Genomic DNA, 17,853 nt, shown 5'->3' with positions numbered 1-17,853 from the left:
CACGGGAGACTGGAGCCCAGGTGTGTTCCTGGACCCATGGGAGTACTGATTCCTTACACCTGCACTGAGTAAAAGCTGGGGCAGGTATTGCTTCCTGTGAGTGGGCTGTGAATCACAGAACTACAGATTAGCTGATTAGCTCCTTGTGGATGATTTTCTCCTTTTCCTCTTGTCCTTGCAGGCATGGAAGCGGTGGTGTACCCAGATCCTCTCTGCTCTCAGGTATGTGGGGTGCTGACCTTGAGGTCCCAGCCTTTGGGACTGATGGCAGTTAAGTATTAGGGAGGTCTCCAGAGTATCCAGCTTTATAATTTGAGTTTCTCCTTGGTCAGGAGGATGTTGCAAAGATGATAGGGAATGCAAGTTCCACGTGAGAGGGCTTAGTGTTGGCAGGCTGCAGGCCTGGTACAGGCAGTGGCTTCAGGGATATTGAGGCATGGTGTTGTTAGGTGTGTGTGCACATTTCTTGATGGTGCAGCCCTTCTGCAGCCATCTTTGTGCAATACAGCTGGGTAGAATGTGGTGTGGGTTTTAAAAACTTTTCCACCTGGGCTAGAGTTGGTGAGTATCTAATTAGAACCTTAGGAAAACAACAGTCTGGATGACAGAGCATGGCTTGCACTCCGTAGTGGAAACTCTGGTGCCACTTGACTGAATTACAGCTGTTGGTGAATAGTTTGGGTTCTAATAAGCCTCTGGCAGCTGACTGTCCTCATTTGTGCTAGCTGCTAACATAAACCTGAGCAGAGTGAGATGCAAAACCAGAGTGTACCTGGAACCCAGCACTGAAAAGCCTTATTTGTGCCTGCTGACAAACATGCCCAGTTGTGTGTGTATAGCACTAAGTGCCCCTTTGAGTAGGGACAGACTAAGGCTCTGGTATTTTTGGTATAAAAATAAAATTGTAGCCCTTTTAGAATGCACTCAGCAGTACTGGGCTGGATGAAATCTTGTCTTTACCTCTGGTACCCTGAGGTTCTTGGGAACTGATAGGAGAAATCTTTCTCTTCCCCTCTGCCATGTTCTGGAGATTCATTAGAGGCAATTCCTGTTTGGTTCTCAGCCAGAGGCTGATGTACACTCGTGGAATTGTATCTCCCAGCTGCTGTAAATCCCTGGCATGTGCCCTTTGCTCTTCTGAGGTTTCCTGACGTGGGAGGGTGTGAAGGGAGGGGTTCAAGGCCTTGACCAGTGCTCTGTTCTGCATCTGCAGCTACCTCCACTCCTGTGATCCTCCCATCATCCATGGCAACCTGACCTGTGACACTATCTTCATCCAGCACAACGGGCTGATCAAAATTGGGTCAGGTAATGCTTGCTGGGGCGCCCCTGCCTTTCCAGAGACTGCCCACACAGAGAGAGGCACTGCTCCTTTCCAGCTCCCTGGCACCAGAGGCGTGTGTGTACGTGTGCTTCTCCACCTCCACATCAGATGTGCCAGACACTGGGAGCAGGATTCACTGGTGATTGGACCCCTGTCAGTGCAGGAGTGACTCTTCTCTAGCCTCTTTAGCTTGTTGTCGCAAGGGGATGGCACAGGAAATGATGCTGAAACCTGGAGGTTTTGTAAGCACATAATCTGTGGGTTCATCTGCTCTGCAGGTTTTCATGTTGATGCACAGAGTTCTTCTCCCAGCACTGTGGAGCTTTGGGAGCTGTGTTCATGCAGCCACAGGAGTGCTGCTGGTAGCAGCCCTTGTTTATAATAAAGTGCACAGACTGGCAGCAGCCAGTGGCTTATCCAGCATGCCATTATCCCATGGGACAATGGAGCTGCCTCAGGCTGCTGAGCTGCCCTCAGCCTGCTTGGCACCCACGTGCCCTGCTGGAGCAGCCACCCTGTGCCAGAATGGTTTATTTCATAAGTGAGCAGTGGTGCTCCTGGCAGTGCAGAGCATCCTTGCATGCTCTGGTTTTTCCTGCTGTTCCCATGTCTCTAAAGATCTGTCTGCAGTCAGGATGCATTATTTCACTCCTTGACACGACCTTTCAAGGGACAGCTTTGCTACCTGTTGTTCAACTTCGGCAAGTATTCTCAATCTGGGAATAGGTCTCTGCTTTCCGGGAGCTGTTTATTGTCTGTGTGAGTTCTGCTTTGATGTGGAGTGTACAGGGAGGATGCTCTGCATCTCCTGTCATCCAGAAATAGCCTCTCCATCAGCTGCAGACCTGTGGCTTTTCTTCCCATCAAAGAATTCCTGTGTTGTTGTGTTGTCCCAGAGCTGGGGTAGCAGGTTTGTGCTTGTACCAGGGAGACAGGATTGTGGCAGAAGGAGCCACTTCACTGCTCCTGGCCTGCCTGTAAACTTGGGGACTTCACACAAGCTGATGTCACCATGTCATCACACAGACTGTATTGTGTTTTCCTGACTTTGTCCAAGTGGGACAGATTTCCAAGAGTGAGCACATCCAGTACCTGTATGCTGGCAAACTCGCTGGCATTCAGCTCAGACTGATGGGAAGACTTGAGTACTCCAGAAATGCCCTTTTTCAGTTTAGTTTCAAGGTACCATGCAGCTACCATGTTTCTGCAGGGCAGCCAGTGCTGTCTGTAAAAGCAAACCCATGGAGCTGGCGTTGCTTTCACCCCAGGGAGATGCTGCAGCTCCTCAGCCCTGCCATTCCCAGAGAGTGCAGCTCCAGGGCTGCTGCTTACAGGCTCTTCAGCTGTGGGTGAATGGTGGCCTCAGCACTGCTGCACCTTGGCTCCCCTCAGTTTCACACAGCTTTGCTGCTGTCAGGTGCAGCGCGGGGACGTGTGTGTGCTCATGCCAGGAGAGGTGGGTGGCTGTGCTGTTCCAGCTGCAGGATGTGCTGCAGCTGCAGTGCTCGTGTGCAGCTGTTCCTGACCTCTCAGCTCCACAGCTGCGGGCTGCCTGCCTCACCTCACATTCAGGAGTCAAGTAATTCATCTAAAAGATTCTGGTCCTTTCCTAAATAAAAAAGGAAGCGATTTCAAGTGGCCTTGTGGTCGAAAGAGGAATCCCCCAGATGGGAAAGCTGTGGCTTCAGTGCAGGCTGGAATTGGAGTTGGCAGTGTTGCAGGATGTATTCCTGTTCCTGCAATGCCAACCAGAGAAGGCAAATCTGCATCCCCAGGACTGCTGGTTGTGCTGGAGCTGGAGCCTTTCTCCCTGGCCCTGCTGCCTCTGCAGTGCCACATGGACTGGGTTTGAGTTCTAGGCCTGGAACAGCAGCTCTCCAGGGTCACTGACAGTGCCAGGCCCATGTTTGCTGCTCCTGTCCTTGTTCTGTACAGCTGGCTGGTGTCTGAGCACTTCCCTGTGTTCACTTAAAGCAGCAGGACAGCAGTTTCTGTGGATTTATGGGGAACAAGGATTCCGTGCACTGTGAGCTGTGCTTTGGTGCTGTCTGTGTCCCCAGTGCTGTGCTGGATGCTGCTCCCCAAGCTCCTCTCCCTGTGGCTTTGCCAAAGAGAATACTTGCTGAATGTGGGGCAGAAGCCTGGCTAGGGCAGCTGCTGGGTGCACTGCAGGACATCTGCTGTCTGCTGGGTGTGCCAGGGAGCAGCAGCACCCTGGAAATGCCTGATGGTATCCCTGTGACACTGGTTCAGGGTGGGAACAGCCCTGTGCTCCCTGCTGCTCCCTCAGAGCAGGAGCGCCTGCCCTGGCTGCACTGGGCACTGGCTCTCTGTTCAGCCTGTGAATCTGTTTGCTGGGGTCAGCTGTGGGAGAAAAAGGGACTGGGAAGGAGGAAAGGTTTTGCATAATGCTTAAATGCAAAAGCCATCCATAATTCATTCATTTGCTCATATTTTATTCCCCAGTTCCATAAAGTGCAGAGGTTATAGATTTAAGGAGAATGTTTCAAGTGAGTGGAGAGCTTCAGAGAACTTGTGATGAGGATAGGAAAGACACTTAGAGCTCTTAACCTTGCCACTGAGAGACTGGAATGTCCCACCTGCTCTGTGGGGCTGTGGTCAGGTGAAAGCATTCCCTGTGATGGGCCCAAGCTGTGCCCTGTGCACTGTTCCCAGAGCCCGGGGCAGCACAGTGCTGCCTCCGTGGGTGTCTGTGCTGCTGACAGGGGTGTTCTGGGGCTGCAGCTGCTCTCAGTGTGGCAAGAACAGCGTGTACACACAATGTGTACAGCAGGGTGTACACTCACACAGGGTGCCTGTGCTGCTGCCTGCTCCTCGTGGCATTGCTGGCAGCTGTTCCTAGAACTCCCACTGGCAGCATAAGAACCATCCACAGGTGGAAAGAAGGGATGTGTTTGAATTAAATCCCTTTTGGGCAGCTCTGGGAGTGCCCCAGCAGAAGGGAGGCCTCGGGTTGGGGGTCTCAGTGTCCTCTGGTGCTCCTGAGACGTGGCAATGTGTCAGCATCTGCTGAGTGAGACCTCGATGGAGCGCAGAGGAGGCTCGGCGAGTGCAGTGCAGGCTGTGCCCCCAGGCATTGCCGCTGTGTCTGTCCTGGCTGCACCACCCCTGACTGAGCCTCAGTCTGTTATAGCTGTGTCTGCTCAGGGTCTGCCCTCGGTCCCAGGCCATGGGGCAGGACTCTGTGGCTGTTAGCTCTGCTGTTTATCATGTGTGTAAGTGTGGGTTCTCCTGCTGAGATCTGTGGCCAGAAGCTGCTGGGATTAGAGAAAGGGAATTCTCTGCTGAAGGGGTGGGGTGGGTGGGACTGTAGGACACTCACAGAAGAACAGAATTTCTGGCTTCTTGGTCTCAGTCTGCCATGATCTTCTGCTTGGTCAGAGCTGCCTTGTGTCCCCTGCCCAGCCTGGTTCTCAGGTAGAAGCCCTGATGTTCCCTAGGTAGATTTGTTTAAGAGGTGGCTGAGGCAGGGCCCGGTGCTCAGTCCTGTCCCTGTGTGCCCTGACTCTGACCCAGCTGTCTCTATGGATGTAAGTGCTTTGCTGTTCACCAACTCATTGACTTTATCTCGTTTTACTTCCCGCTCACGGGCTGCTCTGTTACAACAGTCTTTCATAGGATATTTGCTAATGGTGAGCAAACTTCTCCGCTCCTGTGATGTGACTCCACTTATGTCATGTACATGATTTTATCTCCGTGTGTATCTGTATATATATATTTATATATATATGTGTGTATCTATATTTGTAACACACAGACATACACACTGATGTATTTACAGTGTTCCCTTGCTATAAGGCTGTGTGTAAAACTGTTTGGCTTAGGTGCATCCTGCTTGGAGAGCTCCTATTGTGTGCTGGGATGCCGACAGTTCCTCGTGCTCTTGGCCAGAGCCTTACAGAGAGGGAGCACTGCCCTTTGTGAAGTCTCCTGGTTGTTAGTTTTCTCCCTCTCCGTGTTCTTAGCGTGTGCTAGTCCACGGGCCCCGTGCATGCCAGCTCCTGCATGTCAACAAGCCATGCCTTGTTCTGAGCTCTTCCCAGCTGAGCTTCCCACGTCCATCAGGCTCTTCCCTGCTGCTGCTCTGCTGCCCTTGGCTGGGGCCCAGCCCTGGACTAGCCCCCACTGTGTGCTTGGCTATCCAATTGCTTGCTTGTAGTTTGAACTCCTTAGATGTGTTGGTTTAAGATGAATGTTTCAGTGAATGTGTCTGGCTCCTGATGGCCAGATCCCTCCTGCCCCAAATGAGTCCCTGGATTGAAGTAAGCTTGGCTATTGATGTTTCCCCAGATAAATCTCTGGTTTAGGGGAGATGTGTGCATATGAGGAGGGAGTTGGGTTGGTGGGAGCCAGAGAAGGATTCGAGTGCTGCAATTTGTAACTCTGTTGCATAGAACATCGTGTTTACATTTAAAATAATTATTTATTTTATTTTTTACCATCAGGGTTATTCTCGATGGTTAGAGTTTATTTCTACTGAGTTGGGAACCTAGCAACCATCAGCTGAAGTGGTGGAAAGGGCAAGGGCCTGACCAGATGGGCTCTGTGCCTTCCAGGCTGGCAGGAGGATGTGCTGTGCCGCCCCGCATTGCCAGCAGGGCAGAGGCTCCTGGGAACTCAGCCTGGGATCTGGTGTGGCTGAGGGCATGGGGATGTGGTCAGGGCTGGCGTCTGGAGTGGCTGAGGGGATGGATGGGGAAGTGGTCAGGGCTGGAGGCCTGAGGAGCAGGACAGGTGTCCCTGGGGATGGCTGCAGGGTGGCAGAGCAGCAGCCAGAGAACTGGCCCAGGAATGAGCCCACAGAGTGGGGACTGGCCCGAGGCCCGGGGCTGGGCCTGAGGCCTGAGCCTGGGCCTGGCCTGGCCTGAGGGGCAGCAAGGCTGAGGGCTGGCCAGCCCCTCCTCCAGAATCAGGCACCCCTGTGAGTGATTCTGCAGGCCACCAAAGGCCCTGGTTCTAGAAGGACAGGAGAGGCCTGGAACAGTACTCTGCAGGCACAAGGAGATGCTGTGGTGCCTCAGCTGTGCTGGGACAGCATCAGATGGCCTTGGAACGCTGAGCTTTCCTGGACTCTGAACTTGTTCCAACACTCTGTTGTACCAGGAGGTGCTGTTGATATGAGAGCTGGGCATCTTGAGCAGTGATTTGGGTTTGAAAACACTGAATCTAGGGTGTAAAGCTCCTGTTTTGCTTGAGCATTGATTTGGGTTTGAAAACACTAAATCTTGAGCAGTGATTTGGGTTTGAAAACACTGAATCTAGGGTGTAAGGCTCCTGTTTTGCTTGAGCATTGAGCTGGTGAGACTGTGAGTTATATGCTTTCATAACTAATCTTATTTTAGTCATCACTTCACTCCCTTGGATTTTGTTGCCTGATCTTTAAATGCCATGCTGGTTTCCACATTCTTAACAGACACCTGAGGTGATGCAGAAATAAGAGGTTAGTAGGATATCTTGGATCTGGCTTTTTTGTTTTTTTAACTATGGCAGGTGCAGTTTTAAAAGGAAAATAATGGATAATTTAAGTCATCAGACATTAAAAAAATCTGCCATAAAAATAGTATGTTAGCATTGATTTAGGAAATGTAACATGAATAGATGTAGTTTAGCTTTTTTAACTGTACAGCTTTATGTGCGAGTCGAGCACATTGTCTGTCAAGCCAAATGTTTTTGGTTCCTTAGAAACTTGGCAAAACTAAGGCAGAAATTCATAATAAGATTTTTCTGTAACTACAGGTGCTGCTGGGAAAGGGATTGAGCAAGGAAATCGTTTTGAGTGGAACTTTTATATAGCAGAAAGTTCAAGGTTGGATCCAGGCTACGTTTTTGAGGGGGCTGGATTTCCTTTTAGAGGTTTGACTGCCATGGGTCTGTGTTGTGTGTGAAACTCTTGGTGTAAAAGCCTGTCTCCAAGTGAAGGCACTTCTCATTTGGCTTGTTCATGAGAAACTGTTGGACAGGCTGGGTTGAGCAGCACGAGGTTGATTTTAATGGTGCTGGTACAATGTAATGCTGCAGTGCTGTGGCTGCTGCTGTGGTGACCAGAGGGGCAGAAACTGCTCCAGAGAGCTGCCCTGGGTTTTCCTGTGAGCACAGAGTCACAGCAGGAGCAGCAGCCACGGGGGAGTGCCATCCATGGGCTCTGTCCTGCTGGAGGCTCCAGCACTCCTGCTGGCCCCGTGTTCAGGGTGTGGGGGAGGCTGGTGACATTTTTAATGTCCCCTTTAGTGGGAGGAACTGGTCACCTTGGTGGCCTTGTGGCCAAGATTCTCCTCCTTCTATGCTGTGATAGTAACAAACTCATTTTGTTTTGCAGAAGGTTTAAAAGCCAGCTCTTGCTCCTAGTTCCTATTTCCCTAGCTCAGAGTACCCTGTGTGCTGCTGGGACTGACCTCATCCATGCAAACACCAGAAAACTATGGTCACCTAGACTGGTTGTTGTTTTCAGTTAAGTAAGATATTTTAAAAGGTTTAAATATCTCTGTTTAGTGCTCCAGGTTATGGGACATCCATTTTCTGAGGTCATTTCTGTGTTGCACTGAAGCATTGCTGCTTCAGTTTTGTTCAGCTCTGTTTTTTCTCTGCTTTTATGTGACTTTCCCAGTGGGCATGGGGATGTGAACTGTAGTCATCCAGGTCTCCACTCACCCATTCTCACATTAGACAGCAGTTGCAGGTGTCTGTTCCTTCCAGGGCCCTTGTGTTGAAGGCTTTGTGAGCCTCAGCAGTTCAGGGAGCTCCTTTGTGCCATTGTGAAAGGATCACTGAGGCACCAACAGGCAGGGGCAGCCCGTGGTGCTGGCTGTGCCTGAGCAGGGTGAGCTGTGCTCTGCAGAGCTCCCTCCCAGCCTGGACAGCTCTGTGAGTTGGGTCTGGAGCTGTGTGGGCCCTCTGGCACTGCTCCCAGGTGAGCTGTGCTCTGCAGAGCTCCCTCCCAGCCTGGACAGGTGTGTGGGTTAGTCTGGAGCTGTATTGGTTCTCTGGCACTGCTCCCAGGTGAGCTGTGCTCTCCAGAGCTCCCTCCCAGCTTTGTGGGTCAGTCTGGAGCTGTGTGGGCCCTCTGGCACTGCTCCCAGGTGAGCTGTGCTCTGCAGAGCTCCCTCCCAGCCTGGACAGGTGTGTGGGTCAGTCTGGAGCTGTTTGGGCACTCTGGCACTGCTCCCAGGGTGAGCTTTGCTGTGGGTTAAACCTCCCCAGGTCCCTTGGCACGTTGTGGAACAATGATAGTCAGAGATGTGGAGTTTGAAATCTGGGAAAGTTGTACTTGAAATTCTTGATCTTGTGGGCCCCAATTGCATTTTAGAGTGTGCATTTACATTGGTTTAGTCCCTGCTTCTGTTAGGCAGAGCTGCTCACAGCAGAAGATGATCCTCACAGCGGTGTTTCTGAGGGCTTGTTTTCCAGTGCATGTGTCCTCTGGGAGCAGATGGCTGCTCCAGAGTAGCTCAGTCTGCAGCATTCAGTGAGTGTCTGTTCTTGGTTTTTCTGATTGCATGCAATTCTTGCACTGTGGTGTGAACATGTATATCTTTTTCATAGCAATATTGCATTGGTGCAGCCCAAGCAGGGGTTTGTTCGCATGGTCAGTGAAGCCTCCATTCTTCTGGTCTAGAATGTGAAACTTGATTTTGGGTGCAGATTGCAGATCTCCCAACACACTTTGTTAGGGATGAAGTTGTTTGTGTCGTGAATTCTTCCAGCTAAAGTGCCAATAAGCCCCTAAGTCACTGTTTAAGAGCCTGCATGCAGCCAGGATTGACAGGTACTAATCTCACAGCTCTTTTTTATCTGTTCTTGTTTTTCCTGCTCTGCCTACTTCTACTTTCTGCTTCCATGTAATGCATGTGGTCAGACACGTCAGCTTAGAGCTCTTAAGTAATCTTTTAAATGTAAAAATACCACTTGCTGCTTCATGAGCAGTGTGACACAGTGTGATGCTGTCCCTCTGTGGCTCGCTGACAGGAGCGTGTGCCCTGGCCCTAGGAGTCAGTAGCTGATGATGCCCTGGGCTGCATTAGGCAAAACTTTGCCAGAGGAGGGAGGGGATGGTCCTGGCCCTGTGCTCAGTGCAGCCCCCCATAGATCAGGAACAGGCTGGGGACAGGGGCAGGGACAGGCACAGCCCCGAGCAGCCTGTGATGCTACAGGGACAGGCTGGGGACAGCCCCCAGCAGCCCCCCGGGGTGGGGATCACCTGCAGGGAGGGCTGTGCAGGTGAGCCCCGGTGTGTGTGACACCTGCAGGGAGGGCTGTGCAGGTGAGCCCCGGTGTGACAGCCCCAGGGAGGGCTGTGCAGGTGAGCTCCGGTGTGACAGCCCCAGGGAGGGCTGTGCAGGTGAGCCCCGGTGTGTGTGACAGCCCCAGGGAGGGCTGTGCAGGTGAGCCAGGGCACAGAAGCACAGGCCACAGCACAGGCTGGAGCCCAGGTGGTCCCTCTGGACCTGGGCATTCTCAGGGTGGTGGTGGCACAAGCACAGGTTGCCCAAGGCTGGGATGGAGTCTCCACTCTGGAGTTTCCCACCCAGACACGGTGCTGGGCAGCCAGCTGTGGGGGTCCCTGCTGGAACAGGGTGTTGGACACGGTGACCTGGGCAGGTCTCTCCCCACAAGAGCCGTGCCATGATTTTGATTCTGTGTTGATTTCTTTGGAGATTGCCTTCTCCAGTTTTGTGTGACATTGCCTCTCCCTTGCCAGTGCCACGGGTGCTGCTCCAGCAGTGTTTTCTCTGGAGGGAGCCATGGGCAGTGCTTTGGCAGAGGTTGGTTTCCTGCTGGAAGCCATGTCAGTGCATGTGTGCAAATGTGTGTAAGCTTCACCTGCACTGGGAACAGTGTGTGGTGAACTTTTCATACTCTGAATCTGTTTGCTCCCTCAGTTAATGATACTCAACTGCCAGAAATAATAAAATCCTGTTCCTTCTGGTGACTCAGTGTTGCAAACATTTTTCCAAATACTGTTTGCAGTCCCTGATACAGATCTGAGGGCTGTAGGGAGCTTTTACTCTGTGATCAGCATAAATATGACACTTCTTCCTGTTTGACTCCTTGTTTAATGGCTGTATGCTTCTTTTTATGCCAAATAACTTCCTAGTTCCTTATTTTCTAGGCCTTGCTCTCCCCAATAAAAGAGCTTTTGTCATGGCTGTGTGCAGAGAAAGGAAGCTCTAACGCTGTGGGTTTGTGCAGCCTTGTGCCCTTTTGCAGGAGTGGAAGTGCCTGGGGGTGAGTGCAGGGGATGATAATGTGGCCTCACAGCTCTCCTGGCCCTGTGCTCGCCCCCTCACAGCTGCAGAGGGTGGTCTTGGGCTCAGCTGATAATTTTTAGGTCCCTGGTGGTACAATCCCATTGCTGGGTTGCACAGCAAGCCTGGGACAATCTCAGAGATCAGCTGTTGATCCTTTCACTGACACTGCTTCCCCTGCTTTCTGCTGGCCAGGCACTGCCCTTGGCTGAGGAGGGCAGTCCATTCTGCTCTGTGTGCTCACAAGAGCCCAAACAGCCCAGGGGCTGCTGCAGGAGGTGAGCAGGGCTGTGGGACAGGAGATCTTTGGTGCCTGCAAGGGGAAGTTCTGAGTGCAGGATAAAGGCAGAGATGGGCTGAGATGGACACTGCACAGGAGGGAAGTGTCCTCTGCAGCATGGAGGGTTGCAGAGCAGGGCTGGGTGCCCAGGCAGCCCTGCTGAACCTGCCAAGGGCACAGCCAGGAAGGAATGCCACCATTGCCCCCTGGGCTGGCACTGCTAGCACCCAGGGGGCACACAGGCTGCCCACTTACTCTGGCCACCTCCTTTTGCACATTCCTGAGGGTTTGAGAAGCCTGACCAGCTACAGCATGTTCATGTAGGAGTGCCCATTGAGTGCCCAGGTTGAGTTCAGCTGGTCAAAGACAGGTTGCTTGCCCTACCCTCTGCTGTGCTTCTTCCTACCACCTGTCCTGCTCAGACACTGGATTTGGCTGAACCTTTTTCTGAAATTCATCTCTGATGGGGATTGTCCAGGGGGTGACCAGGTGGGACATGGGATTGGCACTGGGCACATTCCAGTGTGACAGCAGAGCTTCTAATGGCTGGTGGCTCTGTGCTCCCTGCTCTCCTCAGTGTTTCTCCCTGGCAGACAGCTGCTTAGTTTCAGAGAGTTGTTTGCAGTCTCTGCAGAGGTGGCTGTCCCAAAGGCTTATCTGTCATGGGGGTCCATACTTCTGCCCTGCTCACTGTTCTTGTGGCTGCAAGTTATTTCCTCCCCATAGCTGGGAGTGCTTTGTGGAGGTGCTGGCTGCTGGGAGGTTCTGCTCTCTGGGTGGTCACCTCCCTTCCCTCAGCAGCTTGGCCTGATTCTTGTCTGGAGGTGCTTTGGCACCAGCATCCTCCTGAAACGTGCAAGAGTTGTGTGGTAGGTCCATCCTCCCTGAGCTGTGACCAGCTGCAGTGGCCCCTCTGGCTGCTGCTCTGAATGAGTAACTTGCTGGTGACAAATGCTGTGGATCTGTTTGAAGTCAGGCATTTCTGCAGGGAGTTGTTCCCACCTTGTCCTGCTGGCAGCAGCAGTTGTGGTCTCCAGGTTTGCCCTTGGAGAGTGGTGCTAAGCTGCCAAGGAAACAGTGCAGGGATGTGTTGGGTCGGGGCAGGTGACAAGAGATGAAGGCTGTACCTTAAGGCCACCACTCTGCCCCCTTGGGCAGCACAGGCCTGGAGCTGCAGGCGTTCCCTGGGATCTCATCGGGGATGGGGTGTGGTTTCTGTATCCCAAGCATTTCTGGTTCTCTTCTAGTGGCCCCGGACACCATTAACAACCACGTGAAGACCTGTCGTGAGGAGCAGAAGAACCTGCACTTTTTTGCCCCAGAGTATGGAGGTATGCTGTGCCTGGGGGTTTCTTGTCCTTTCTGATGCTTCCAAGCTGTCCTGCACCTTGTTGTCAGTTCCAGGCTCCTGACAGATGCCACATTAACAGTTCTGAGCCGTTTGCCTGCTGAAATGCTTCAGCTCCTCTGTTGTTTGGTAGCAGAGGAGGGAGAAGCTGCAGGACTGTCCCAGCCTGGTGCAGGGTGGTGCTGCTGCGTGCAGAGCTGACTGATAACAATGCTGTTTCTGTGTTACAGAAGTTGCCAATGTCACCACTGCTGTGGACATCTACTCCTTTGGGATGTGTGCACTGGAGGTGAGTGCCAAATATGGGCTTTGGGACAGAGATGATGAATCTGAGGAGAGAGAGAGCTCTGCAAGGGCTGTGGCCATGGGTGGGTTTGCTCAGTGAGAAATGTGTTTTGTTCTCAGAGCTCTTTGCCTTGGAGGGATCCCTGTGGAGGCTCCCCCAAGTGCCTCACTAAGGAGGAAATGGCTCAGGGATTTGCAGTTCTTCCCAAATTCCTAATGGGTAATGAATTAGTGGGTCTTGGCCAGTCCTGAGGTCAGACTCCCTGGCTGGAGGGAACAGTCCCTGCTGCAGACTCTTATGTAATGTCCATGTGTGTGACAGTGCCTGGGCTGTTTGGGGCAGGGGACAGCTGCAGTCTGTCACTTTGTCTGGGCCAGCCTGTGTAGAGCAGAGTCTGTAATCTGTCACTTTGTCTGGGCCAGCCTGTGCCCATCTGAGGGAGGCTGCAGTCAATGTGAGTCTGACACACCTGGTCGTAGCAGCTTTGTGCTTCCTCTGTCCTTGCAGTCAGTAGGTCCAAGTCCAGGTAATGGGAGCTGTTGTTAGGAGTATTTTCTGAGAAGAATTGTCAGAAAGAGCCAGCATAAGGAACCCTCAACCTGTGCTGCACATTCCATTAGTGAAGCAGGAAGAGAACTGTGGAAAGACACAACTTTTAGGGAACAAAACTGAAGCTGAATGCAGGGACACTCTCTGCAATATTTTCCAGCCTTTCCTAGCTGGGAATGAGTGTCTGTGTGGTTGGCTGGAGCCTACTCTTGATGTGTTGTGTGCTTGCTCTTGTTGTGCGATGCAGAGCTATTCACACCACCAGAAGGGACCCTGTCAGGTCCTGGCAGTGATCCAGTCATGCTTCATGATGGAATTGCCAAAATTCCAAACAGAGTAACAGCCCAATGGATTGTGAGGTTCAGAATGGAGACACTTGCTGTCCAGGTTGTTGCTGGCAGAGCTCCCAGGGCTCCCTGGCACCTCGGGTACCAGGAGCAAGCTGTTGTAATGAGGCAGCCATTCTCTCTGTCTCTCCCAATGTGACCTTAAGTTCCCCCAGGCAGCTTGGCTGTGCTGATCTCAGGCTTGGCAGTGGTCTGGTGGAGCCTGTGTGCCCTGCAGTCTGTCACTGCCAGGGGAGGCTGAGGCTGTGCCCTGTGTTTGCAGATGGCAGTGCTGGAGATCCAGGGGAACGGGGAGTCCTCGTACGTGCCGCAGGAAGCCATCAACAGTGCCATCCAGCTGCTGGAGGATCCCCTGCAGCGGGTGAGCGCGGCCTCGGGCTCTGCATGCTCTGCTGCTGCTGCTGCTGCTGCTGCTGCTCGAGGTCTCACGCAGGTTTCCTCTGCAGGAGTTCATCCAGAAGTGTCTGGAGCAGGACCCGGGCCGGCGCCCCACGGCGCGGGAGCTGCTGTTCCACCCGGCGCTGTTCGAGGTGCCCTCGCTGAAGCTGCTGGCTGCTCACTGCATCGTCGGGCACCAGCGTGAGTACCAGACACGTGGGCAGGGCTCTGCAGAGCCTTGCTGGGCTGGCAGTGCCCCTCAGTGAGCTGCACCCTGGGAACGCCCTCCCCAGGCCCTGCTGCTCTGCGGGTTCCTGCCTGTCGGACACAGGGCTGGGAGGGCTGTGGTGTCCCACCTGCTCCGAGAGCCTCTCTGCACTTTTCATTGCTTTTCTAAGGCTGGAGAGGAACTGCAATTGCTGCAAGCTACTCCTTTTCTTTTTAATAGATATGATTCCTGAAAATGCTTTAGAAGAAATGACAAAAAACCTTGACATGAACGCGGTGTTGGCAGAGATCAACCACGAGGACAGGGAAGGAGTCAAGATGATGTGAGTGCCCACGGTGTGCTCAGGGGAGCAGTGCTGGGACCCTGGTGTGGGCACTGGGATGCTGCCCATCACCTCAGTGCTGGTGTTTCCCCCTGACTGGGTGCCAGTGGGAGCTGCTGGAGCTGGAGGGGAAGGAGCAGTCCCTGTGTGGGCACACACACTTCTGGGGAGGGCTGTTCCTGGGTGGAAGGAGACCTTGCACCTGTTTCCTGCGAGTAGATTCTGTGCAGCTGAGATGAATTGTTCCCCAAATGGGCAGATTAAATGAACGTGCTGTAGTTGGAGCAGACACCAGCAAAACATGGCTTGGGAAGGTCCTCTGACCAGTCACAGACTGGCCAGATGGAGTCACTTTCTCACTTCAGAGAAAGGGTTACTCAGTGTTCTCCTAATGGAGCATCTTATTCCACACTTGCACAGGGAGAGGCAGCTGGCAGTGACACACAGCACTGCTTGCACTGGAGGGGTGGCCCCTAAGGGAGCAAGCAGAGTGCCAAAAAAGTGATGTACATTTTGGATAACAAAGCCTTGGCCAGTCAAGGGATTAGACTAAGATGTGAATACTCTGTTCCCAGGGAGCCTAGGGTGCTTCCAGGGAGCCCAGAGTTCTGGGATGCCCAGGCTGCTGAACAAGAGTAAGATGACAAGAACAGCTCAGTCTGTATAAGCAGCTCTCTGAGCCACAGAGACCCTTCCAAAAGCTGACATTCCAGTTGTCCTGGTGCTAGGAAATGTGGTGTGAAATTCCCTTTGGAATGTTTTGGATACAGTTTCAAAATGGAGGACAACAAGTGAACGACCAGAGCTGTAAGGAGAGATCCTCACACACACACGGGATGTCAGCCTCTGCAGGTGTGGCTGTCCAGGGGTGCCAGCCTGGAACTTTCCTTTTGGTGGTGCCATACTTCAGAGGTGCTGGACAAGGGAGAGAAAGCAGCAATCACTTGAAATGTCAGCATCGTTTCTGGATGGTTCATCAGACTGCCATGCAAACCAAGCTGCTAGAGGAAAATTGGAAGTTTTTGTTAGAACCGACTGCTGTGTCAGAGGATAGGATGATCCCAGCTGCTGGGGCTGTGGCAGGGGCTGCAGGGTAGTCTGGGAGCTGGGGCAGGTGTGAAGCCCATAAAGCACTTGAGGACATCCTGTCAGGCTTCCAGCAGCTGTGCAGCCCTTACCTCATCTCTGGAATGCTTCGGAGCAGCCTTGAGACGGGGGTTTGGCTGTCCCAAGCGCTTGCTGCAGCCAGGGACCTGGCATGGCAGGTATTTGTGAAACAGCTCACCAGGGGCAGTGTCACTGGGCCGCCCTCCAGATGACTGCATTGCACAGGTGTGAGGGCTGTGGGGCTGGCTCTGCCACAGCTGCTGCCTCACCGTCTGCTCACACAGCTGGTTATGTCCTGGAGGGAAGAGAAGAGCTTGTCACACCGGTGGCTGCCTGTCCATGCCCATCCTGCCTGTGGACACAGCCCAGGACATGGGGATGTGAAACTGCACCCCAGCTGACCCCAGTGCATGGTACTGTGAGACGATTTCTCATCTCTGGACATTTTGTTTTCCAGCTTCTCACAATCTCCAGCGCTGGAGCTGGACAAGTTCCTGGAGGATGTGAGGTAAGAGGAATTTTTTAAAGACACCTTCCATCATGTGTGAGACTGGAAACGTTCTGGAGAGGTATAACTCAGATGCTGCTCCTTCCTTGCAGGAATGGCATCTATCCCCTCACGGCCTTTGGGATGCCCCGGCCCCAGCAGCCCCAGCAGGTGGTGGTGAAATCTCCAATTGCTCCCCCGTCGGTGAAAACCCCAACTCCAGAGCCCGCCGAGGTGGAGACCCGCAAGGTGAGGCTCAGCCTGGCTGGGGGGGCTCAGCCCCGCTGCCGCGGCCGGGCAGGGCTGTCTGTGGGGCAGCTGCTGAGGGCTCTGTGCCTCTGTTCCAGGTGGTCCTGATGCAGTGCAACATCGAGTCCGTGGAGGAGGGCGTGAAGCACCATGTAGGTTTCTGTGGCTGGGCAGGGGGAGTCACTGCTCTGTGCGGGGCTCGTGGCTCTGCTGCACTGCTGGGGCCTGGGGTAGCCCTGCAGGGCTGCAGCTGCCACCAGAGAGCCTGTGCCAGGCCTGTGCCTGCTGCTGCCCCGGCACCCGGCCCACCCCAGGCCCTGCAGCTCAGGGTGGAGCTGGCTGTGGCTGTTCTGTCAGATCCCCGAGGGGCTCTGGAGGGCTGGTTCCCATCCCAAGGGCATTGCTGGGGCTGCTTTGGGCTTGCCATGGCAGCTTGCCGGACTGCAATTCCTCATGAGAATTTCTTTGCCCTGCAGCTGACACTGCTGCTGAAACTGGAAGACAAGTTGAATCGACACTTGAGCTGTGACCTTCAGCCCAGTGAGTACCTTCTGCCCCTGCCAGGGGCACTGGGCCAGCAGCAGGCTGCAGCAAGGACTGACTCCTTTCCTTGTGTTGCAGATGACAACATCCAGGAGCTGGCAGCTGAACTGGTCCAGCTTGGGTTCATCAGCGAGGTAAGCAGGGACTCGGGTAGGGCCATGGGCCTGCGTTCCTTCCTCAGAGTTCAGTGGTTTGTGCCCTTTTCGGGCAGGAGGAATAAGCCAGGTCCCTGCCCTGGGGGTCTCCAGCCACGCTCTCAGCTCTGAGCGGATGGGGCTGACCCCTCACTGTCCTTGTTCTGCCCAGGCTGACCAGAGCAGACTCACCTGTTTACTTGAAGAGGCGTTTAGCAAGTTCTACTACACTCGGAACGGAGCCCTGACGGCCGTGACTGTGTCATCTTAGCCCCGTGGCTCGGGGCAGCCAGCGTGGCCTCGCTGCCTGCGACCATGTGTGTCTGCCCTTGCTGTCGGGCGCCGCAAGGCCCCAGCTGCAGTGCTTGGAAGCTCATCCTGCATGTGCCGTGGCTGGGCTCATGACAGTCCTCCCTGCCCGCCTCCTCAAGGGGACTTTGCGCATCAGTATTATTTCCAGCCCTGTTTTTGTTGGGATTTGCCAGGTTGTGCTGCGGAGCTGAGGCCTGGCTTGGGGCGTTCTGCAGCCCCACTCATGTGCATGGAGTTTGTTCTGTTTGAATTGTACAAAGTGTCTTTTGCACAGCACAGAAATGGGTTTTTTCTTTCCTTTTTTTTTTCTTTTTTTTTTTTTTTTTTTTTTTAATTTAAAGGTAAGCAGGGGTGAGCCCCTAAGCCCTGCACCCCCGGTCACTTCCCCCCATTGCTGCGCCAGGGGCCCAGGGGCGGCCGAGCTCGTCCCCGCTCCCCGCCCGGCGCTTCGCTCCCGCCGCCGGCTGCACTTTGTTTACTGTTCGCACCGCCGGGGTCAGGCGTGTGCTGGCCCCGGCCCCGCAGCCCCCGTTCCTTACCGGGGCTCCCGGGGCTGCAGCGGCCCCGGGCTCGGTGTCGTCCTGGCGCGCGGCGGGGCCGAGCCGCGGCTCCTGCATCTCATTTCTATCATTTCCTATTTTTAATAAACTGTTTTGTACAGACGCGAGTGCCGCCTCTTGCGGGCCGGGCCGGGG

General features: G+C 53.7%; 1 protein-coding gene across 2 annotated transcripts in view; it reads left to right on the top strand.

Moving 5' to 3' along the window:
* The window catches only part of NRBP1 (nuclear receptor binding protein 1), a 32,657-nt gene extending 14,840 nt beyond the window's left edge, over positions 1 to 17,817 (top strand). The window contains exons 6-19 of one of the 2 annotated variants that reach the window (XM_054293474.1): positions 182 to 222; positions 1,214 to 1,308; positions 4,954 to 4,977; positions 12,115 to 12,198; positions 12,446 to 12,504; positions 13,660 to 13,758; positions 13,844 to 13,976; positions 14,224 to 14,326; positions 15,891 to 15,941; positions 16,034 to 16,169; positions 16,268 to 16,321; positions 16,646 to 16,709; positions 16,791 to 16,846; positions 17,019 to 17,817. In XM_054293474.1, coding sequence (XP_054149449.1) covers positions 182 to 222; positions 1,214 to 1,308; positions 4,954 to 4,977; positions 12,115 to 12,198; positions 12,446 to 12,504; positions 13,660 to 13,758; positions 13,844 to 13,976; positions 14,224 to 14,326; positions 15,891 to 15,941; positions 16,034 to 16,169; positions 16,268 to 16,321; positions 16,646 to 16,709; positions 16,791 to 16,846; positions 17,019 to 17,117 — 1,098 coding nt within the window. In that variant the 3' untranslated portion in view covers positions 17,118 to 17,817. The remainder of the gene's footprint in view (positions 1 to 181; positions 223 to 1,213; positions 1,309 to 4,953; positions 4,978 to 12,114; positions 12,199 to 12,445; positions 12,505 to 13,659; positions 13,759 to 13,843; positions 13,977 to 14,223; positions 14,327 to 15,890; positions 15,942 to 16,033; positions 16,170 to 16,267; positions 16,322 to 16,645; positions 16,710 to 16,790; positions 16,847 to 17,018) is intronic. The other variant, XM_054293476.1, reaches the window with a different exon arrangement.
* The last annotated feature ends 36 nt before the right edge of the window (positions 17,818 to 17,853 follow it).

The sequence above is a fragment of the Melozone crissalis genome, unplaced genomic scaffold (assembly GCF_028551555.1).
Source record: "Melozone crissalis strain CALT ecotype California unplaced genomic scaffold, PUWL_Pcris_2 ptg000150l_1, whole genome shotgun sequence".
NCBI classification, from domain to species: domain Eukaryota; kingdom Metazoa; phylum Chordata; class Aves; order Passeriformes; family Passerellidae; genus Melozone; species Melozone crissalis.
The sequence above is the reverse complement of the archived record's forward strand: the minus strand, read 5'-3'. Positions and strand labels throughout refer to the sequence as shown.